General features: G+C 35.1%; 1 protein-coding gene across 1 annotated transcript; it reads right to left on the bottom strand.

Annotated features, from left to right (window-relative positions):
- Positions 1-2,791: 2,791 nt before the first annotated feature.
- LOC109021360 (linoleate 13S-lipoxygenase 2-1, chloroplastic-like) lies at positions 2,792-10,159 on the bottom strand. The gene is made up of 9 exons (XM_019003978.2): positions 9,744-10,159; positions 8,622-8,890; positions 7,296-7,533; positions 5,510-5,839; positions 5,340-5,425; positions 4,754-4,864; positions 4,291-4,592; positions 3,810-4,076; positions 2,792-3,660 (listed from the first exon to the last, which is right to left on the bottom strand). The coding sequence occupies exons 1-9, from the start codon at positions 10,108-10,110 to the stop codon at positions 2,901-2,903; spliced, it is 2,730 nt and encodes a 909-aa protein (XP_018859523.2). The 5' UTR covers positions 10,111-10,159; the 3' UTR covers positions 2,792-2,900.
- Between the last annotated feature and the right edge of the window lie 13,870 nt (positions 10,160-24,029).

Below are 24,029 nucleotides of genomic sequence, written 5' to 3'. Positions count from 1 at the left end.
TCAGGAGGCTTTGAAGCAGATGGATCCAGCCAAAGCTCCAGGACGTGATGGTATGGCTCCTTTGTTTTTTCAAAGGTATTGGCATCTTGTTGGTACTTCGGTTACTTGTGTTGTCTTAGATGCTTTAAATTCGGGGTATTTTCCATCTTCTTTAAATCATACTTTTATAACATTAATTCCAAAGAAGAAGAACCCGGAGAAAGTAGCAGATTTTAGATCCATTAGTCTGTGCAATGTGGTCTATAAATTGATTTCGAAAGTGCTAGCTAATAGAATGAAGCGAGTTTTGCCTAGCATAATTTCAGATTCACAATGTGCTTTTGTGCCTGGCTGTTTAATTACTGATAATGTGCTTGTGGCTTATGAGTTAATCCACTATCTGAAAAGGAAGATGAAGGGTAAGAAAGACTATATGTCCCTTAAACTAGATATGAGTAAAGCCTATGACAGGGTTGAGTGGGATTTCTTAGAGAAGGTTATGGGTACCTTGGGATTTGATAACAATTTGGTCAATTTGATTATGTGTTGTGTTAAAACTGCCACTTTTTCAGTACTGGTGAATGGGGGAACCTAAAGGAAATATTGTTCCAAGTAGAGGCTTAAGACAAGGGGACCCTTTGTCCCCTTATCTGTTCTTATTATGTACTGAAGGGCTTATTTCTTTATTAAAAGCTGAGGCTTTAGACCATGATATTCCTGGAATCAAAATTTGTCAGGGTGCTCCTTTTATAAATCACTTATTGTTCACAGATGATTCAGTAATATTCTGTAAAGCAGATAAGGGGGAAAATGGGAAGATTGAAGCCTTATTGGAGAGGTATGAGCTTGCTTCGGGTCAAAAAATTAATAAGGACAAAACAACCTGGGTCTTTTCAGGCAATGTCTCTCTTGCAAGGAAGACTGAGTTAATGCATTTATGGGGAGTACAAGGGGTACAATAGTATGAAAAGTACTTAGGAATACCTCCTGTTGTTGGAAGGTCAAAATCTAAGGCTTTTTCTAATATCAAGCAACGAGTATGGAAGAAATTGCAGTGATGGAAGGAGCAGTTGTTGTCACAATGAGGGAGAGAAATTCTTATTAAAGCAGTTTCCATGTCCATTCCAACAGAGTTGGAGGCAATGATGGCTAAATTTTGGTGGGGACAGAAAAATGATGAGAGGAAGATACATTGGCTTAGTTGGCAAAAAATGTGTAATTTGAAGGGGAAAGGAGGGTTGGGTTTTAAATCTCTACATGGTTTTAATTTGGCTTTGTTAGCTAAACAAGGGTAGCGCATCCTGAAAGAGACAGATTCTTTGTTGCATAAAATTTACAAAGCTAGATATTTTCCTAATGGCTCTTTGTTAGAAGCGGGTATAGGAAGAAATCCTTCTTTGCATGGCGAGGTATTTGGGAAGCTAAAAAGTTAATGAAGCATGGTTGTATATGGAAGATTGGGGATGGGAGAACGGCTAAGTTGTGGAAAGCTCCTTGGATACCTGGTCGCCAAGCATTGATTCAAGAACAAATTGATCTCAGCATTGATTTCCAAGAAGCTTCTGTGGCTTGTTTGATAGATACTCAAAAGAGAGGATGGAATGTGGCACAATTAAGGGTTCTCTTCAATCCAAACTTAGTAGCAAACATTTTGAAGGGGCCGCTCAGTTTTAGGGAACAACTAGATCAGTGGATTTGGTATCAAGAACTGAATGGAAAGTTTAGTGTAAGAAGCTGTTATCGGATGGCTATGGAAAGGAAAAATGGTACTCAAGGGGAATGTTCAAACTCCAACCAGCATAGGAAATTATGGAGGGCTTTGTGGAAAATGAAAGTCCCACACAAAATTAAGATTTTCGCTTGGCGGGCTTGCAAAGAGGGTTTACCTTCAAAAACTAACTTGTATAAGAGACATGTCTTAACTAATGTTTCTTGCTGTTTCTGTAGGGGAGGGTTCGAAAATCTTGCATAAGCAATTTTCTTTTGTCAGTCTATTTTTTCCAGTTGGAATTCTTTGGTGCCTGTAATGCAAACTTTGGACAGAAATATGTCTGCTATGCAGGTTGCAATGAAGGTAGTGGAGCAGGGTAAGGAAGGGGAGTTAGCGTTAATGTTTTGTCTAGCTTGAGGTTTTTGGCGGAGGAGGAACCAGACGGTGCATGAGCATAAATTTGTTGTGGTGCAGCAGGTCATTAATAATGCATTATCTGTGCTTAATTCTTTTAAGGAAATTCAGCTGATACCACGACCTATAATCCGATGTTTCTATGAATGGAAGCCACCTCCCACTGAATGGTTAAAAGTTAATGTTGATGGTGCTAGGTTTGGGGATATTCACAAAGCTGGTGTTGGTTTGATGTTACGAAATGATAAGGGTGAAGTTATCTGGGCAGCTACTAAAGTTGAAGAGGAAGGGATTCATGTGGAAGTTGTTGAACGCTTAGCTATTTTTTGAGCTTTGCAACTCTGTGCAGGTCTGAGAATTTTAGATTAGTGGTAGAATCAGATTGTTTAATGGTTGTGCAAGTGGTGAATGCCGAACTTGAGGTTGCAGCTTTACTTGAGGATCTGGTTCTTGAAATCAGGAAGCTTCAGGCTTTATATATTGTATGCCAAATCCAACATGTTTAAACAGAAGGAAATGGGGTAGCTCACAAGCTTGCCATGCATTACGCTTGGAATGTTGAGAGTACCACAATGTGGTTTGGTTGTTTTCCAGACTTTATTTCTCAAGCTATTTGGCTTGATAAATGTCTGTAATCTCTTTTCTATTAACGAAACGTTTGTTTTTATATAAAAAAAAATGTATATATATATTTATATATATGGTTCACCCCATAATATTATTTTTCGAAAAATAACAATTCACAAAAGCTCTTTATAACCTATGAAACTACACCCTAAAATATGCATTTTCCTTTTCAAATAGAAATGCTATAGGGAACTCCCTTTCCCGTCACTCCGGGTTCGGAAAAGGGTTTCAAAAGCTCATATGGCACAATCCCAGCCCCATTTCTATTCTTCAAGTCCCTATTGGCATTCCTCTCATCAATAATCCCTTCAAGTTGCTTCAACCTCCCATTAAATCTCTCAAAGGCAGCCTTTATATGTGGATTCTCAGCCCATGCCGGCTCTATTGCCTCCCCTAGATACTCTTCATCGGGAGAATGATTTGATAGTACGTCCAAAACAACCATGACTCTTGTTGCTTGAAGTTGTGAAGGGAAGCATTGTAAGAGTGCACCTTCGGGCTTTCTTAAGAAGTTGGTAAAAAATTCCTCAGAAGGTTCTTCAGAGGGCATATTGTTCCTAGCAATGGTAGGCCGATTTGGGAAATAACCAGCGTAGGTGTATTGTCCAAAGTTCACGGCTGCATGGTGACCAGAAGTCACCCATACGATTGTTGTGATGATTTGTATAAGGTCTTCTGGGGTGTTGAGGACCGGCCACCATGATTCATCCTTTTTGTCACCATGACCAACTGTTCGGATTTCTGTCCACCATGCATGTAGCTCTTGATCGGACTCTATGGCTGCCGGGTTAGGATAATAGTAATTGACAAAATCGCTAACCCACTCTTTGATGGTGTCCCAAAGGAGAAGGCCATCATTAGCGAAGGGGTAGTCCTCAATTGTCAGCTTTAGGCCATGCGGAGCAGTTGGATCCTCAACAGCAAGCCCCCTTGCAAGTAGTGAAGTCAAGAAATTAGTGAATATATTTGGAGATCATAGATCATATTGGCTATAATGTTAACTAAATTTGCCAATACATAGTATCCCTCTTGATTACTTTGATTAAACTTAAATAAGGAAATGTTAATCATAAATCACCTGTTAAGTAAATCTGCTGGTAGTGCCTCGAGGTTGAATTGCCACTGCTGGTCATAAGCGACAGAGCTAAATTCCATTGAATACTTTCCCGGTGAGAATGAACTCTCAATAATCCCTCCTGCATTGATGAGAGCTTCTCGAGCGAGAGCATTAATCTCCATGGTGTACCGATAATGAGGGAGCAATAGTCTGTAGATTGGGTGCATTGCACTAAGTTGTCTGTTTGTTGCAATTATATAAGGTTCTGTGCAACAATGAGTTCTTAGCCTGAAATTGAATAGATAAAAGAATACAACATGTTAGCAATTTATTTGTACAAGTGCATTATGTTTCCTATTTTATATCATTGTTTGTTGAACAAAAATCATTCCAAAATATATATTTTTCTCAGCTTGTTAAAAACTGATTTTTTAGTCCATGGATAGAACAAGTATTGGCATATTTCCATACTCGCTTGGGTTAAGGGTTGAGGAAGGTATACCAATGACTGACAAGTTGGTGATAACCAGAGTCGTGGGCTAGTACATGAGCTTTGGCAAGCCTCCACATCCAGACACCTGTAGCATCCCAACTCGGTGTGAAAACTTCCCTCCACTGTGGCTTTCCATCGATTTGTGGCCGAGTTAGCTCAATGGCCAAAGGCCTTAACGTGCCCTCAGGGGTAAGGAAGAAGAGCGTCCGTGATCCATACAAAGTTGTGCCTTTAATTTCTCTTACTTTGCTCACAAAGGGTAAGAATAGATCATGGTAGTCTAGAATGTACAACTTCTTCTGACTTATGGTCTGCATGATTAATGAATATATATAGTTATAATTAAATAACACAATATTTATATTTGAATGATAGATGATTAATTATAAGAATGAAGGGGTCATAAATTTTATCACCATATATCACGTGCAAGTAATTATCACATTTATGTGTATTTTATGGTGTTAATTACCTCCTTGACAGAACAAAAGCCTTTGATTTGTCGCTCAATCATTTCTGTAGTGATTGCTGATTCTTGAGGGCCGTAAATCTTTGGGTCAAGCTTACTCTTCAAGGGCCATTCCTAAATCATGATTTTTAAACAAAAGTTTAGTATACAGAAATTAAAATCTACACAGTAGTACAGCTTGTATCTTATAAGGACCTAAGAGAATACCATATGAGTTCATCATGACATGTTTGATCATAATTAATTCTATTTTGCTAAACTATTTTTTTTATTTTCTTTCAAATATAAATCAACACTTTACGCATTGTAGATGTGTGCATGCATGTGTTTATAATCTATTATATTTTTTTTATAGGAGTTTATATCTATATATTATATTGAATATATATATATATATATATATAATGTTATACTGATATGGTATTGTCCATTAATAGTCTTTTACTTAGATTATTGTTTTTGAAAAAACAAGATTTGATCTAATAGTACTGGATAAATATATAATGTCATCATATTATTTCTAGAAAGAGTTATCTTAATTCTGACTTACTCATCAAGATCTTTCATTGTAAATGACTGCAATACATACCGTGACCAACCGTATGCTATACGGGTTGAGACCTGCAAGAGTCTGCCTGGCAAATTCCTCATCCCTAAACCAAAAGAACTTGTCTCCTACACGTGCCCAAAAAAAGCATTTGGATAAAGATTGCATAGAATGAGAGGATCGAACAAAAGTTTATGTGTCTGTTTTCTTACTATCCATTGTTTCTGGGGTCTCAAACCGCAACACTTCATCTTGGGATTCAGTAATACTATTGACAAGCCTAGGCAGGATGTTGAGTAGGGATACTTTGTTCTGTGCTTTATTAAGAGGAGGCAAGTTTACCCCCTCGTTGAAAAGTTTATCTATGGCCGTGAAGTAAGGGAATCCGAGTTCACCGTCAACGATTGCGACCTCTAGGGATGGTACCAATGCATGCAAAACAGAGTATAATGCCTTTGCGGAGAATGTCAGCTGCTTTACTTCTGAGAAGGATTCATCCCTTGGAATATAGACGTTGCTACTTCTTTTCTCCGACAACGGATCTGGCACAAATTAAGCAATTGTACGTTCATATGACAGAAAAGGAATGAAATTACGTATTAAAAAAGAATGAAGAACTATATTTACTGTGATTATATTTATTATTCGAATAATATTATTTTATATTTTATATTTTATCATCTGAAATTATCATATTTATGGACGTGATAAATTTATATTTAACTTGTATTCTTATTCTATAATGTAATATTTTACTTTATATATATATATATATACCTTCGTATGAACCATATATATAGGAGAATGACAAATCCTAGAGACATGATCTCATGCTCGGACTTTTCACTAGATGAATGAAAGCTTATAATTACATTGTCATAATATTTTATTTATTTCATTATCGTTCTATTTTCTAATATTACTTTTAATTTTCTTGAGCCTAATTTTAGTATGTTTTGGTAATTAGAGCTAGCTCGATCAATATTTGTGATCAACACACACAAAAAAAAAAAACATACAGCAGCAAGCTAGCTGAATAAAAGAAGGTGCTGAGAAGAAGAAAAAAAGAGAGAAATATAAAAATAAATTAAAGATATTGCAAATTACAATACTTTTGATATTCTCTGGTTGAACCGGTCAATGTCTCCTTATTGGGATATTTTTTCTTAAAGATTGAAGGATTTTATTTTGGGGCCCTCCTTCACTAAAGGCATTAAGCTAGGGCGGCTGCCTAATTAGTTGCCTAGTGGAACCTAGAGCCGCCGGTCCTACAACGTAATATTAATAGTCAACAATCTTAAAAGACATGTCGTACGTCGTTATTGCATGAAGAATCTCTCTCTCTCTCTCTCTCTCTCTCTCTCTCTCCCCAATTCTAGAATGGTTTCCTGTGATGATCACCTTATGATCAACCATGCACTATCGAGACCTTGACCATGTAATTGAAAGATATCAAAATATCCATGCCTGCGTTTTCTTAAAATCAAACCATCAGTTGTCACATGATATGCACAATTATATTGAAAGTCATGATTCCATCCATGTTCGTGTATGAGACGGCTTTCAGAAAAAGAAATATCGGAGAAACTAGTACAAATTGAAAATATCTCTCCGAAATATCAATTTCGAGCGATTAGAACCATAAGCTAGCATGCATGGATACCAACAAACAACAGAACAAACAAGTCTAATATATGCTTTTCAGATGTGACGTCGGCTAAACAAAATCAACCTTAATTAAATGATCCAAATATAGTATGCAATAATACAGTATTTTATGTCTATCTTACATGATTATCCTCGATCACTTTTATCTTATTATGAGGTGTCATTGTTTAACAATAATTTTTCTAAAAAAATAAATTAGTTGATTTAAGAATGATGGAAATTATCATGTTTATAACGAGAAGATAAAAGTAAGATAGTAGTATGATATTATATATATATATATATATATCATTACTCCTATAATAATAATAATTGAAAGGATGTTCGTACCTTTGTCACTGCGAGGGCGTCCAGTTCTGCAACGCCTAGGATATGGATGTTCATTTCCGCCGAGCACCGGTCTTTTCAGATCGTCACTACTATCGGGATTTCCAATATCATTGTAGACATCGTAATCATAAATTCTCTCGTGCGTCTTTCGTTCTCCTTCCCCATTTCCTCTCAAAGTGACAAGCTCTTCTTCTCTTAGCCTCTTCAGCCCTTCTGGTGTCTCTGATGGCAAGTATGACTACAGATCATCCACATCCAACACACACACACACACACACACATATATATATACACATTATTGTCACGATCCAAGGAAATAAAATCAGTATAAAAAATAAAAATAAAAAATAAAAAGTGCTCTAAAGAGACAATATTATTATAAATGTAATTCCCTCTAGGGAATCAAGTTTAAAAAATTAAAATCGTGAGGATAGTTAAGTTTGAATGTTCTATGCATTATAAACTATACATGGTCATCATAATTTTTTAATAAAATATAATAAGGTTTACCTAGGAAAGTAAAATTTAAATAAGAAAAAATAGATTCCTGTAATGTAAATATTGGCTTCGAATTATTCTAAATCAATTGATTTTTTAAATGTGTTATCCAAACTTTCAGATTTAATAAATTTGATTAAGATAAATGGATGGATACACAATTCTGTCCTACAAGTAATGTGTGTGAATCTTACTTGTATATAATAACTTTAAATATTCATTAAATACTATATATGTAATTCATATTATCTCTCTCCAAAATAAGTTTGTCGATCCCAATAGCATGCAGTTCCAAGATCGAGCTCTATTCATCCCAATTTTCATGGAAATTTAAAAAAGAAAAACAACAAATACTGCTTACTGCTTTATATTTAAATTGATGATTGATTTCAGTGGGTGCAGTACAAATTTTTCCGCTGAAGAATAAAATATGATATTATTGTCTGGATGGGCTCCATATAATACTAATAATCAATTATAATAATGATAGGTACAAGTTTCAAATAAATATACTCTTGCAATATCTTTAATATATAAAAAAAGAATATGTTTTTTTTTTATATCATAAACCAAAATAATGCATTTAGAGCTCCACCAGTACACTATTTCATTTTGTAACTAGTCTGGTCTTCATTATTATTGATACTCTCTACAGAAAAATGTCTAAGAGATAACAGTACTCTCTGCCTAAACAAAGAATAAGACTGTACATATGTATACATATGTTTTGTATACATGTGTTTTGTATATTATACGTTTTGTATATGTGCTTGTTTAATTAATTTAATGTAGTACGTAGTTCAAGAAGTTGGAGGCCAGGAGGCCGACCTTGTTTGCGAAGAAGATTCTCTTATGAGGATAATCATGCTTTGAGTGAACCCATGAATCACAGGTCACATTGACTGGACCATTAGGGAAGCCATTAAGGATAATATCCTTGAGATACATCTCTTGGCGGTGCTCATTCTCCACAAAAATGGCCCCAACCTCTCCGAAATCTGCCGGAACTTCGAAACCTGACTCATATTTCACCTCCCCATCATCTTTGCTCGTCCGGTGTGCGTACCCTTTGATTGTCTCCTTCTCTAATCCCGTCTCTTCAAAATCAACAAATATATTAATACTACAATTAACAGTAATACTGCATGTTAATTAATGGGAGATCATGCTAATTTCTTATTTATGGGCTCTTAATTAACCTATATGTATAGCTAGCTAGCTTCTGCGCCTCATGACTAACATCTGGTATTTGACAAATTAACCCTAATTTCATGATAGTCACATAAACTTCCCCACCCCCCCGGTCCCTCTCTCTCCGGCCTGTATATATACATGTACACACCTTTCGCTTTACGGGGGACCATAATGTAAAGTGCCACTAGCTGGCCGCTGCTAGCTTGATTGTTCTCTCGTTTTATAGTCAGATACGTCACATTACATAATTTGAAAATTCACAAGCTTGATTAATGCTATATATATCCAACTGATTGCCCTTATGATATCTATTAACTTAGATATCATGCATACAGTAGTACTTGACAGCCTGCACACATTTAATTATATTTACAGTAAGATTCTGTACGTGATCCCCCTGATTAGGTTGGTTGAGGAAATCACGTCAAGAATACAATTAATTAGACCCATATCATGTTGGAAATAATAATTAAATCAACATATATAATATTATATCAACATATATAATATCAAATAAAAATATAATAAAATTTGTAGGCTACATGCATGATCTTTCTCATAATTTTAAATTATTTGAATACAAAGTATAGAATGTCCACTCTTAAAATGATGAGGCAAAAACTGTTCCTCAGCTAGCTATATATTCAAAACAAACATAACAAATTACCACATGCGCGCAAGAGTTTTCTTCCCAAAAAGTCGTTCTTCAAATTTACTTTTTATATATAATAATATCTTGAATTAATCAGTACTTACTAGGATCAAGCTCGGCGCTAACAAGCTCCAAGAGGAGTGTTTTTCCAAGCCAGTCTGTTATATCATCTTGGTCTATACCAAGGCTGGAGAGGACGCCACCAACAGTTAGTTTCACAGTTACAATGGCTTTGACAGAGGTTGGCTTCTCAGTAGAGCTGGTTGCTACGGCTTTAATATTACCAGGCACGAAGGCGATTCGAATATTTTTGTTTTTCCTGTGGAATGAGGGCATCGAAAATATTGAAAGGGAAGTAATACTATTGCCATTTCCATGGAGGAATAATGGCTTGTGCAAAAGGAAGCTGGGGGTTTGGGTCGAGGAGGAGGAGGAGAACTGCGACCGGAGACTTAGCTGTGGTTTCAACATTGTCTGCGCAATTTTGTGGGAGAGATATTTGGCTTGTGGTTACAGATGAAGCAAGCTGTTTATCAATGCTTGGTATATATAAGAGTTGGGGGTATTTAATTATTGCAGGAATAAGTTTTACAGAAATATGTTTACCTACCATTCAAAGTTGTTTCCATGCACGTGAAAAGTAAGCTTGGAAAATGAGCTGGCTGGAATATCTTTCTTCCTATAGGAAATTCTGTACCTGTATTTTAGTTAGAAAGAGAATTATATATAACTAATAAGCCGTGGTAGGGAGAAAATTAAATCGAAAGGCAATATATATACATTTGGAAAAAACGAGATGGCAATATATCTCAACAAGGAAGGAATCAAGCCTCCACCAATGAAAAGCTGCTCTACACGTACTCTGAGAAAATAGAGGAATCTCCCTCTAGCTAAACATAGTTTGTTAGGATCATTTCTTTTTGTCTTTTTGTACAGATAGCCTTTATTCTAGAATAATGTAGAATAGGTGTAGTTTGGTTATTCTTTCTATTTTCTGATTGGCTGAAATGGTGTTGCTCGAAGGATATATGTACTGAGGATGTGTACAGTTTTAATTACGGAATGAGAATCATAATTTTCCTCTCCAATCCTTCTTCGTTTCCTTTCATTCTTTATCTTTAACAATATACGTATGCGGGCGGCCCTTGTTCTTTTCTTTTCTTTTTCTTTTTCCCTCTTGCCCAACCTCTTGTTGGGTAAACTAGTAGGGATAGCACTCATTTCATGGAAAGGTCACCATAGATCATGAAAATCAAACATATAGATCATTGTGAAAAGATGTACTGGCCAAGAAATCTGGGCAAACTTACATTCTTTGCCCTACATCAAGCGCAAGCTGGGCAACTGCCCAAACTGTTGATGCTATATAAATGTATATATATATATATGTAATATATCATATATGAGGGTTTTAGTAGACATCGATGTGATGTCCCGTCGCAAATCTTCTCTCCATGAGGTTATACCCTAGAAAGTCATATATACCTAACCATAATCTAATGTGTGTAATTACGTATATACCACCTTCTTTTAGTCTATGATCGATCGGTTCATTATCAACGACCCGGCTCTTGTATAATTTACATAACTAATCTATATTTTTCTGGCCTAGCTAGATAGTAGTAGTACTATAAGATCACCGTATGTAATTTCTTACTGATGAGTTTAAATTATATATATTGATCAGCTAGATAGTAGTAGTACTATATGTATTTTTTTTTTACTTTTTCTTTCACCATTTTTTAACCCATTTAGATTTTTTTTTTTAAAAAAAAATCCCATATTTATTTAAAAAAAACTTACTTAATCATTAAGTAAAAAAATAAATTAAAAAATTTCAATAGAAATATTATGTAGGAATAGTGTTTTCCTTGTCAATTACTTGATTACTGAAATGTTCTGCACCTCAGTTGTGAGATATAGTTTCGCATGGTTGATTGGTGACCTTTTCAAGTTATAATGCACTTGCCGATTGTGATATGTGTACAGTTTGGGTTTTACTGATAAAAAAAAGTCTAATATCTAATTGGATATTAGAATGAACTCTCTGAAATTCTATTGCAAATGCAATTGGATGCATCTCATCTGTTTGTCTATTACTTGACTACTGAAATGTTCTGCTGTTGTTTATGACCTTTCACTGGACAGAGTTCGTACCATTTCCTGTTTTTAATTACTGCATTTGTTAAAGCGTTGTGTATCAAATATAATATTATTTACATTGAATTTTCTGATTATAAAGAATTGAAGGTGCAATGAGAGTACCCAAGTTAAGCAGTATTGCATTTTTTAATGTTCTAATATATATAAATGGTTTTGTTATACGTTAGTAAATGTTTATTATTCCATTATCAGCATTTGCCTTGAATCCTTCTCATGTGATAGTGATCCTTCGACAGTATTATATACATATTGCATTTCTGTACCTATCTTCTCTTGAGTTAGTATTCATATATATGGTTGTCGTGGTTATGTTTCCTCTAAATAACTTCATGTAATTAACGTTTGCTATTGTTTAATCTCAGGTGGACGTAAATAGGAGACATTTGGTTAGAGTGTTCAAGGGAAAATCCATATTAATCTCATCTCAACCCATGGAGTTAACGAGGAGCATAAACGGTCCAGGTAGATCCTTGCCTAGTGTACGAGGAGCCCGTCCCCGGAAATATGTGCCGTATAGATGTAGTGCACGTAGGCCACGTGGAGTCCGCATTGGAGACGCTAGTTCAGATGATGAAACGCAACCTCCAAGCCATCCATTGGAGACTCCTTGTGCGAACCCATGTCTAGAGACCGAGGCAAACAGAGAACCCTCCCCGAGGGGAGAACCGGATTCTGTTCAACATATTCAGATCGGTCTAGTTGACAATGATGTACAAGGTGATTTTAGGATACTATATCATTGTCATCTACACTTGCTTTAAACAAATGAGACCCCTAACGCACCCTTATTGTTTTCATGTTATACAGGTGAGGATGTCTCGTCTGTGCCTGGAGATCAGCAGGCACAGACAAGACGTGGTCGCAGGCCAGCGAAGTGTACTGAATTTGAAAAATTACGTAAGCATGGGAAAGTGCTGTTGAAGATAAATTGTGGAGAAACAGCACCATGTTGCGAGAATGCGAACATGTTTACAACACGTTTAAGCTGGATCATTAAACATCACTGCAACATGAGTTACCCAAGATGGAGTGATGTACCCCAAGAGCATAAGGATGAATTGATCGATCGTGTTCGGGTAAGACTTTTATACACTTTGATGTTGATCATTAAAGATTTATACCATATCTAATTCACGCCATATCACCCTAAATTTTAATGGGCTATGTAGGGTGATTTTGAATTGGATTGGGACTTAGAGAACCAGGCTGTGACTAAACAGCTTCGTAAGCGCTTTAATGCCTTCCACCACCAACTGCATCAGATATATATGTCATATGGCAGCCATGACGAGGCATTGGCGACTGGGACTAGTTTGGTCACCCCCCTAGTATGGTTTAAGCTCTGTGAACGATGGGGTAGCGAGGCCTTCCAGGTATGCATTCTGCATGTTCAATCCAAACCCAGACGTTGGATGAGATATTTATTACTCTATTTACATTTGATTAAAATGATGGTTTTTCATGACAGAAAATAGCAAGTCAAAATCAGGACAATAGAAGGATGCTGAAAATTAACCATACAACTGGTCGGAAATCCTTTGTGAGGATGCTAGAACAAAAGGTATAAAATTTGAAAGCTCATATCATGGCAATCATGGCAACCACACACTAACATAATGTTTAATATAGGACGTAGATTTTCGCGAAATATATATATATATCCCCATGCTTTCTCTGATATATGATCAATTTGCATTTTGTTTAGCATTTGTTTGGTTAGTCATGTTATTAGTGATTAAGCTATCCATGCCATATGTAATATATTATCTGATTGAATATGTTACATGCACACTTACCACACACATGTAGCGTGCTGAAAATGTAAATTTGGTGGACTTCTACAAGGAAACCCACTGGTCCAAGAAGAAAGATAAATTTGTTACACCTGCCACCGAAGACATTTATGTGAATATATTCTACCTTGATATTTTGTATGTTAAATGCAATGATGGTTCAATTTATTTGACTACTATCTTAAAAATGCATTATTAGGACATAAAAGTCCATAATCGGTTCATTATGTCCAATTGCAGAAGGATATGGTAGGAAAGCTGAATAATCTAGAACCAGCTAAACGAACTGACGAAGCAGCAGCGGGTGTCTTTAGAGAGGTGCTTGGGCATCGACCGGGATATGCAAGAGGCTTGGGAGAGATGGTGATCCCCGAGTCTACAAGACAGCGGTCATTAGCACGAGAGAAAGAGTATATTGCTTTGATTGAAAAACATAAAAAAGAGGCTGAAGCATCCAAGAGTGAGATGGAGTCAATGAAGGCAAACATGGAGGTTATGATGGAGAAACAAAATGAAACCGATCGTATGTTGAGGGCCATCTTAGCTGCGAACCCGTCCCTCAGTGAGTCTCTTGAGGAGATTTTTTGTGGGAAAATATGGGAAGGTTTTTTGTAGTATTTTGTGGTGCATTTTTGGACATTGATGGTGGATTGACAAGCATTATATATATAGAATATCTATCCAATGGGAGGTTATATATATATATATATATATATATATATTTTGTGGGAGCAAGCTGGGTTGGGAAAGCACATGTTTTGGCACATTAGATAGGTATGATAATATCAAGTGCAAATTATCAGATGATGTTAGGCCTCATTGAACATGAGTCAAACATGTAAGTATCTACGCCACCGCCTTCACTATACATATCGATTGGGTGTATACAAATGCTTAACAACATTTGGTTGCTTGTTGTACAGGCTAATTCATACCATATTGTATGTACATGGATGTGAATGGGAGGGTTCGGCCTACGCCAGAGCCTAAGATGTGTCCTAGAATTTTGTAATCCTCTTCAACTTATATGTTATGTACTGATGGTACGTGGATGTGTATTTTGTCTGATGCTTGACTGGACAAAAACATCTTGCCCAAATTCACGGAAGGGCTACAAGCAGGTGATGTCTTCATTCCCCTATGCGATTTACTTCTACTATGGTTTCTACTTTTTGAATGCGTTTCTTTCTAAACATTATGTACATTGACCATAGTTTGGTTTTGCAAACTGGATTATGCAATTATGGAAAATGAATCATTTTGATGTTCGGTTAGTGTCTTAACTTGATAGACCTTGAGGGGCTGAGTTCATAAAAGTTTAAACTTTTATGATTATTGATTCTTTAACATTTGATTAGCAGTTTGTCTTCCCTATGAAACATGCGCTTTGAGTCCTAGGAAACTCAAAACATTTGTTTCAGTTTTTGGGCTCCATGTGCAGATTCTGGCTGCACATATAAAGGCAAGGTGGTGCCAATTTGTGTTAGCTTGATATGTATTGTTGGAGTTGTGTTTTTAAGTTTAAGTTTGTAGAATTATGAGACATCCTTTGGACACTTGTCTGATTCTATTTTAACCTTCTCTGGGATGAGTATTGATATGTCCATTTGATTACAAACTTTGTCTTTAAATTATGTTATAGTTTTCAAGAGTTGGGAACTTTATGATGGATGTATAAGTGTGGTGGGTGTCAAACTTAACTTTCTTTATGTTTAATAGGATGTTCGTAGAATTGATGGAGAAATGGCTTCAAAAGCATGAAGTAACTTCAGATCATACGAGGCTTCTGGACAGGTAAAAAAACACTAAGTGTAGTCTTTTCTTGTTAAATTTAGTTATGTTGTTTACTTGTTTTAGAGTAGAGCTTGATAGTTTTTATTACTCTCAGCAGCTTGATAGTTGATGTTTGTTCATTTTTAGAAGAAAAGAAATTGTGGAATGAAACATTAGAGGCCAGTTAATTAATGGAATTAAATGGATGAGATGTCTTTCTTTAATCTTTAACTTATAAAAATAACAAAATGCATGATGCTAATATGATTTTCTTTTCCGGTAATCCATTTTCTATCTTAAGCATGTGAGGGGAAAAGATTCCCAGCTACTAGTTTAGTCTAATCCATTCCTTCTTAATTCATTCTAATTTCCTTTCCAATTTCCTTTCTTTATGAACTCCCAGAACACAAAACTGATCTGATATATATCATCAGAAATCGTCTCATCATACTGACAGAAAAGTAGCTTGTAGATCTGGATTCTAGTTAATTATCATAGATTGGAGGTACAAGTTCTAAGAAATTTAGTATCAAATCAGAACTTGCCATTCACATTCATTGATTAATGCAATGGCTCTTAATCGATCCCATTGAGGTAATGAACGTCTCTCCCAAATAACAAGTGTCTGTAATTCTAAAAGAAACTGCCACATGCAGACACATTGATGATCATGAAACTGCAACAACAAGATCAGCATGCATATTCAATATCTAAACTCAATCTAGTTTTGAGTTCTAGCTTTTTTTGCAGTCAGTAGTACTAGTGCCGTTGAAACATGATAAAGAGCAGGATTAATTAGCTGGTACTTATAATTTCACTCGCCTACATGCATCTAGGGCTTCGTATAAATTTACTTACTGATGATTGAGGGCCGGGGGCGACTAATGACTATATAAAATCGAACAAGTATCTTGGGCTTGATGCTCAATATTATTGATCACTCATCCCTAGCTAGCTAGCCTCTTAATTAGCTTCAGCAAACCACCATATATATATATATATATATATATATATATAACAACAAATTACAAACACCAAAATGTTTTGAGCTACTGATCATAAATATGGAAAACTCTATAAATATGTTTTGATAATTCTATGATTGGGAAGGTGGAAAGTTAGGCAAAGGAAAACTTCGAAAATAGAAAAAAATTAATACACAACATGAATCAGAACAAGTGCAAGAATTTCCAGAACAGCAGTGAGAGATTAGGTTCACAAAGATTCAAAACAAAGAAAAAAACTGAAAAAAAACAAAAAAACATGCAGCTTGTGATCAGTAGAGAACGAATGTCGTGTTTAGCTGAAATATCTATATATCTAGCTGCTAGAGCTAATACGTACAAAGTCAACATGAGCTAGCCATATATACATTTGGAATCATATTTTTTTTTATGCATGTGGTATATGCAAATATAATGTACCACATGATCTAATACAGATCATGTGGATCTTGAATACATATATATACTTCCATTTTAATACCTTTGTTAATTAGATTAACAATATATATTACTATTAGGTAGCTAGCTAGGTAGAAAAGAAATCATGGTTCATGTACATGATTTCTTTTCCTTTTTTGGTTTAGAATGTATTAATAGGTTTTACATATTTTCTACCAAGAAATCGTGTGAGTTTTATGCTTTAAAAAAATTATATAATGTAGAAGGCAGTGTACTCCACTGCAGATTTCCTATTAATTGCCCCATTATTTGTTCATGTACACCATTTGTTTTTATATTAATAGCAGATTTTCATTTTATGGATATTTCTTTTGTGCAGCGAATGTAGAAGGCAGTGTAAAAATTTGCGGCGATAACCCTATTCCAGACATTTTCATCGATCTTTGCCCCTCAATATACAAGTCATCGCAAATCATCAACGATCGATATCTCAAAGTTGCGGATGAACACCACCCAAGCAAGCATATTTTTTATATTTGTTTATACTTGTATCACTTGGATTGTGGATGTTTGATCTGTACTTTAAAGTTGTAAGAGACATGCATTAGCTGCTCCCATTTGTAAGACTTTATTGCCTTCCATTAATGCACCATATGCCAGTTTATAGTAACCTTAAAGGGTATGATGTATTGATGATGTATTGGATGAGAATTTGAATTTATATTAATGTACAACATTTTATGCATACAAGACTTGGATTAAAGTGCTATTTGGTAATGTTGTGAATCAGTTGGAGCAGGGAATTAGGTACCCACTACAAATTTTGCATTCTGTATGTATACTGCATAATTTAGGATCAAAATACTATTTGCGGCGATTTAAAATTCGCCGCTATTTACATAATGAAATTTTTTTGCGGCGAAAAAACATGGACGCCAAAGCAATCAGACCAGCATGTCCATTTTTGCGGCGATTAATACTTTGTCGCCAAAAGAAATATTATTCATTTGCGGCGAACATAATTGGACGCCAAAAACAAAGTCATATAACGAGGTTTTTTGCGGCGCCTTAAAGTCGCCGCAAATAAGCTTGGGGCCACTATTTGCAGCGAAAAAAGTCTCCGCAAATAAGCTTGGGGCCACGATATGCAGCGTTAACAATATCGCTGCAATAAAATATGCTCTATTTACGGCGATTGTTTGGATATTCGCAACAATCTAAAGTGCTGCAAATACTTTTTCGCAGCGATAGAAGAGCGAAATATAATAGCATGTAATACTAATGTATATATAATATACTATAAACACTAAGATGCATAATAACATCAACATGTAATATTGTAATACATATACTAATGGATAAACACTAATCTATAAATTTATAATAACATATAATACTAATGTATAATAACTAAAGTATTATTCATATCAATTTTATATAACAATATCTTGTATTAATTATATTTTTTGACCTAATAAATTCTCAACATATTCATTTTGATAAATATATTAGTAATTCTAATATACATTAGTATAATAATTAGATTTATGGCCTAATACTAATACTATTAGTAAACCACTTTAAGCCTATATATAAATTACTATATAAAGCACTATAGTATTAATTACTAATACTATATTACTATGTGATACTATTAACTATAGTGATATATTAGTATTAGACATTAGTATACTAATACTATCAGTGATATAGCTAGTGTAATATAATAATATTTATACTAATACTATTATATAGTTATACTAAATTAAAATCACTATAGTATTAATAATAACTAATACTAATATAATTATTAGTATAACTAATATTTATATAATATATATATCAAGTATAAGAGATTAGAGATTTAATATATATATATATATCAAGTATATTAGTTTATTATTAATATTTCGGTGCTTTTTTTTAATATTCATATATAATAATATATATCATATATTTTTTTTATAAATTTTCATATATATATAATATATAAAATAGATTTATATTAGTTAGTATACTACTATACAATACGGCGTCGTTTCTATTGCAATAGGACTTTCTTTTTAATTTTTGAATGCATGTTATTATGTTACTTGTTTTATTTAGTTGTATTTCTTGTTATAATCAAAAGTTTAATTAATTCCCACAGGTAATGTTGAGAAAATTGAAATTTAAAAGCTCACAAATTTTTTTTTAAAAAAAAAAGTGGGTCAAATATGAAGTTAAAAAAGATAAAAAAAAATAATAAAAAAATCCGACTCCGCTCCGACTCCGCTCCGACAAGTCGGAGTCGGAGTCGGAGCGGATTTTATATATTGCTAAACTTTATAAATATAAGAAGCACTCACAAAAAAACCAATAATCTAATTGTCAATAATATTATATAACATCCTAATATATAACTTAAACATTTATAATATAATATATTATATTGACAAACGTTCGAACGTAATAATAAGTACGTTCGAACGTTCTATGTATATAAGGCCAAAACCGAACGTCGAAACGCATTTCCCTGCCCGTATCCATCGTCTTCTCCGTTATTTGCCGCCACGCCGCCGTCACCGCCGCCGTCAACTCCGCCACAACCGTCACTAAAAGGTAGGCATTCATCTTTTATGCAAATAACATGTATTTTATTGAGATTTAGATTGACATTTGGATTGAGTTTGGTTTAAAACCGGATAAATATTACCGGATTTTCAACTTCATTTTCCGGCCACCACGACCAGTCATTGGCCGAATAGTCACCGTAGAAATGTTTCTTGAAGTGTATACTTCATTTACATGGTGACATTTCGGCATTTAGACCCTTGTAGAGAAATTTTCGAGATTTCAATAATGGCTGAGTCGACTCAGCCATTCTGCGTCGAAACGTTCGAACGTTTCACCAAGACATTCGAACGTACGACGTTTAAATTACCGAGCCGTTACGGCTTCCACGTTCGAACGTTAATCGTCTTACATTCGGACGTGAATATTATTAAACGACATACGTTCGAACGTTAATATTTACTTTCGCACGTAAATCACATACGGTCGGACGTTTAATTATAACATCCGAACGTAGTGATTTTCTACATTATTCATGCTTCGACGTTCGGACGTTCATATTTACGTTCACACGTAAAACAAATACGTTCGAACTTAAATTCGAACGTATTTGTTTACTGCTTATGTTCGAACGTACATCTGTACATTCGAACGTATTTGTTTTACGTTTGAACGTAAATTTATTTACATTATTTTACGTGCGAACGTATAAGTTAACGTCCGAACGTTTTTATCTTTAACGTTCGAACGTTAAAGATAGAACGTTCGAACGTTAATCCAGAGCATCTTAAAATTAATACAAAAAAATGCATTATTCTAAATAATTTTTTTTTCCTTTTCTATTTTCAGGATATGGCTCTTCCACTGCATACACGAAAACGAGGGAGGGAAGGAGCCACGTCGGACACTGCCCGTATCGGAGCTCGTACTGTTATGGTAGAGAGAGAGGTCTTAATTAATGAGTTCGACGAACTCTGTTGGCAGCAGACGAACCTAAGAGATGTTTTCCTCAGTAGAGGCTGGGGAAATATCTGCACATTGAGGGGGAAGGTATACCCCTCAATGGTTCAAGAATTCTATATGGGGATGTGTGACATGCCTCCGGATGCATCCTCTCACACCGTGACTGTACGCGGTGTTTCCATTGAGGTATCGGCAGATGTCATCGGCGAGCACATCGGGATTCATCGAGGTGCTCAGACATTTACACACTCAACACCCCGTGAGGATGTAGGCACTTCTGCATCATCTACTGGCCGGGGATGTGAGCCAGCATCAGCCGATGATGCAGGCCAGTCAGAGGATGAGGATACTGGCGTCGAGGCTCGGGATGATGACCGAGACGAAGATTTCTACATCCTCACCGGGAGGGATCGCATGCAGATCGAGCGGAAGAACGCCTTCAACCAGAACCATCTGCTGCATTTCTTCCGCATGTTGCACCTTATTGTTGCAACAAATGTCGATCCTGTGGCTCATAAAACCACATTTAGTCGGCTTCGGGCACAATTTTTGATACGAGTGGCACGTGGAGATCCTATAGATTTGCCACTGCACATTTTTGAGAGGATCCGTTACGAGGCGAGCATCGTCTCCACGGATAATCTCCCATATGGTGTCCTCATCAGCCGACTATTACTTGCACGGGGAGTGCCGACCCAGCCAGAGGAGCGGGTCAAAGATCAGATGAGCCCCCTCGACATGACCACGCATCGGCGTAGCATTGGACAGGCGAGGGGACGTCAGCCACCCCCTGTAGAGGATCTAGTTCCTCCGACGCAGCCTGAGCCAGGTCATGTCGGGAGTAGTAGTCAGCATACGCCGAGTACATCTGCAGGAGATGTGCGGCCTGCTTGGGTTGATGCGGTCATCTCACAGCTGACTGCGCATATTGATCATAAGATCGATCGATCGCTCGAGGCTATATCGGCGTCTGTTGCCGAACTCACCCATCGTGTAACTATCCTCAACGACAAGGTTGATACCTTGACTGAGGAAGTACGGAGTTCGACTTTTGCGGATAACGTTATCATCTGACTGTTGTTTACTACGTTCTATCAATTTTTGTATTTTATTTTTAATATTTGTAACGAAAAATATTATGGAATATTTTTATCGTTTTTTCATTTCAATTTTTAATCTTCTTTGATGTTATAGTTTTCAACTTTAATACTAAATCACTGCATTTCAAATATATATAAATCAATAATATATATTTATATATTACAAAGTGTGTATATATAAATATATACAATTCAATTTTTTAAACTTGTTCACAAATTATGCACAATAAAAATACATAATTTTTAAATTAAAGTCATTTAATTTAAATTTACAATGAACGTTCGAACGTTAGTAATTAACGTTCGCATGTTGGCGGAAAACATTTTACGTTCGAACGTAAAATTAATAACATTCGAACGGTTGCGCCAAAATATTTTACGTTCCAACGTAAACAGACATAACGTTCGAACGTATATGTGACGTTCGAACGCATATTTCCCATACGTTCGAATGTTAAAAAATCTCATTCTATCTTTAGTGACGGTTTCCAAAAACTGTCACAGAAAATGCTTTTTAGTGACGGTCTAGGGACTGTCACAATTTCCCAACCGTCACTAAAAAGCAATTGTGTTGTAGTGAGCTGTGCTATCGTTTTCTTTTGGTAAAAGAAAAAAGTCTACGTGTAGCGAAATTAATTAACGTGAGTGGTAGACGTAGATCAGGGCTACCGCCAACAAAGATAACTCTAGCCATTGGGTGGTGATAAAATAAAAACTAGCTAGTCACCCTTATAACGTTGGCATTCATTAAAATTATTTTCAAAATTTAATATAATATATTTATTTTCCATAAATTCAAAATCTCTTTATCTATAACCTCACATTTGATTCGTTATTGGATTCATCAAAATAATAAAATAATATTATTTTTTAATAATAATATTTTTAATTTTTTTTTTCATATTTTACAATTACACTAACCATATGCATATTAATACATTTTCAATCATTTGATCGATCTGATCATAGGATCACGGACTAGAATCAAGGAAAAATAGGACATAGTTATATTGTTTATTTAATGAGTAATGTTATACACCACACTCTCATCTTATTTTAATCATTCTAAGTAATATTTGACACATTCATCACCATTAGATGATAAAAAAATATGCATTAATAAATGATCATTTAATTGTGATAAATATGTCACATCTTATTTAATAAAATAAAAATAAGATGGTAGTATAGTATAAGAAGCACATACTACTACTCCGCAAAAGTATTCCAATCTGTGCTTCTTTATCATCATACTACCATCACAACTATGAAAAATTCTATTGTTTTTTCAATCATTCGATCTGATCATAGGATCACGGACTAGAATACAGGAAAAAATGGACATACTTACATTGTTTATTTAATACTATTCACCCGACTTGATGACTGGCCTGACCCAATTTTATACGGATTGCAATACTTTTAAGGCCCGATTTACTTTTCAGTCAAAATTCTCGCCATAGTTGTGTTTCATAAAAAAATAGAATTTTCCGACCTGACCCAAAATTGCTTCTCTTTTTTCTTTTGGTTTTCTTTCCTTTTATTTCCACTACTTTGGAGTCAAAATCTTTGAAATTTATATATTATTCAATATATTTATTAGGGATGGCCCAGCTCAGGTACATATTACTTTCTTCTTTTTCATTATCAATCATACTACTATATTCTAACCTAGTATTGTTCATCTAGGTTCTGGTCTGAGAGCACGAATTGGAACCCAGGTTTCAAAACTAGGCCGGAACCTAAACCGGGTTATAAGTGGGTTAGCTCGGGTCAAACCCAGGCTGAAAACCCGGATGGAAACCGGTTTTTAAAAATTCGGAACACCTATTTTATATATATATATATATATATATATCAAAACCTACATGTTATGAATATTTTTCATGAAAAAAATATTGATTTAACATTCAAACTCAATTTACTTAATTTTTTAAAGCAAAGCCTACATATTCCTTGATCACTAATAAAAAGCCATGTGGAAAAGATAGTAAAAAGAAGACCAAAAAATGGATGATTCATTGGACATAATATATATTTTCCTTTTGAGTTTCCGTCTATTTAATTGCTAGAAAATAACAAAAAAATAAAAATAAACATCAAAACATTCAAATTGGGAAAAAAAAAGACAGGTACCAGGTGTTCCCGAGTTTTCCTATGCAGGTACCGGGCCGGAACCTTATCCAGGTTCCAGACCGGGCAGGGAAAAAATCTGTAACGGATGAACAGGCCTAATCTAGCCCTTTGCAATTTTAGAACAATCAATTCACAGATTTGAAATGTTTTGTTATTCCTAGTAAAGAAAGAAAGGATAAATATAATTTAACAAAGTGTATGCAACAAAACTTTAGAAAAAGTTTGTAAACGATCTCGGATTAAGTAAAGGAGCGGTGTGATGAACAAAACACCAAATGTGATTAATTTGGGCAGGAGAGATTGTAATATGAGATCCCACCTTTTTCTATATTAACAATATTGAACATGTCAACGGTTGTTGAAGATCGTGTTGCTTTAATCGGGTGTGTAAATAGCTCTTTGGAGTGGTTGTTTGGTGATGCGCGCATATATATTGGTTAATTTGTTGTCGCTAAATATTTTTAAGTTTTATTCAAAATCAAAAAAATATATATGGTTCATCCCAT

This window comes from Juglans regia, chromosome 14, assembly GCF_001411555.2.
Source record: "Juglans regia cultivar Chandler chromosome 14, Walnut 2.0, whole genome shotgun sequence".
NCBI classification, from domain to species: Eukaryota; Viridiplantae; Streptophyta; class Magnoliopsida; order Fagales; family Juglandaceae; genus Juglans; species Juglans regia.
Note: the sequence above shows the minus strand (reverse complement) of the source record. Positions and strands in the feature narration are given on the sequence as shown.

Bases quoted from the DNA above. Each gene is read 5' to 3' on its own strand.
- LOC109021360 (XM_019003978.2), bottom strand. From the start codon at position 10,110: ATGTTGAAACCACAGCTAAGTCTCCGGTCGCAGTTCTCCTCCTCCTCC. The intron at 5,426-5,509 runs GTAAGAAAACAG...GGGCACGTGTAG, and splicing joins GACCCCAGAAACAATGGATA to GAGACAAGTTCTTTTGGTTT. The intron at 4,593-4,753 runs GTAATTAACACC...TTAATCATGCAG, and splicing joins GCTTTTGTTCTGTCAAGGAG to ACCATAAGTCAGAAGAAGTT.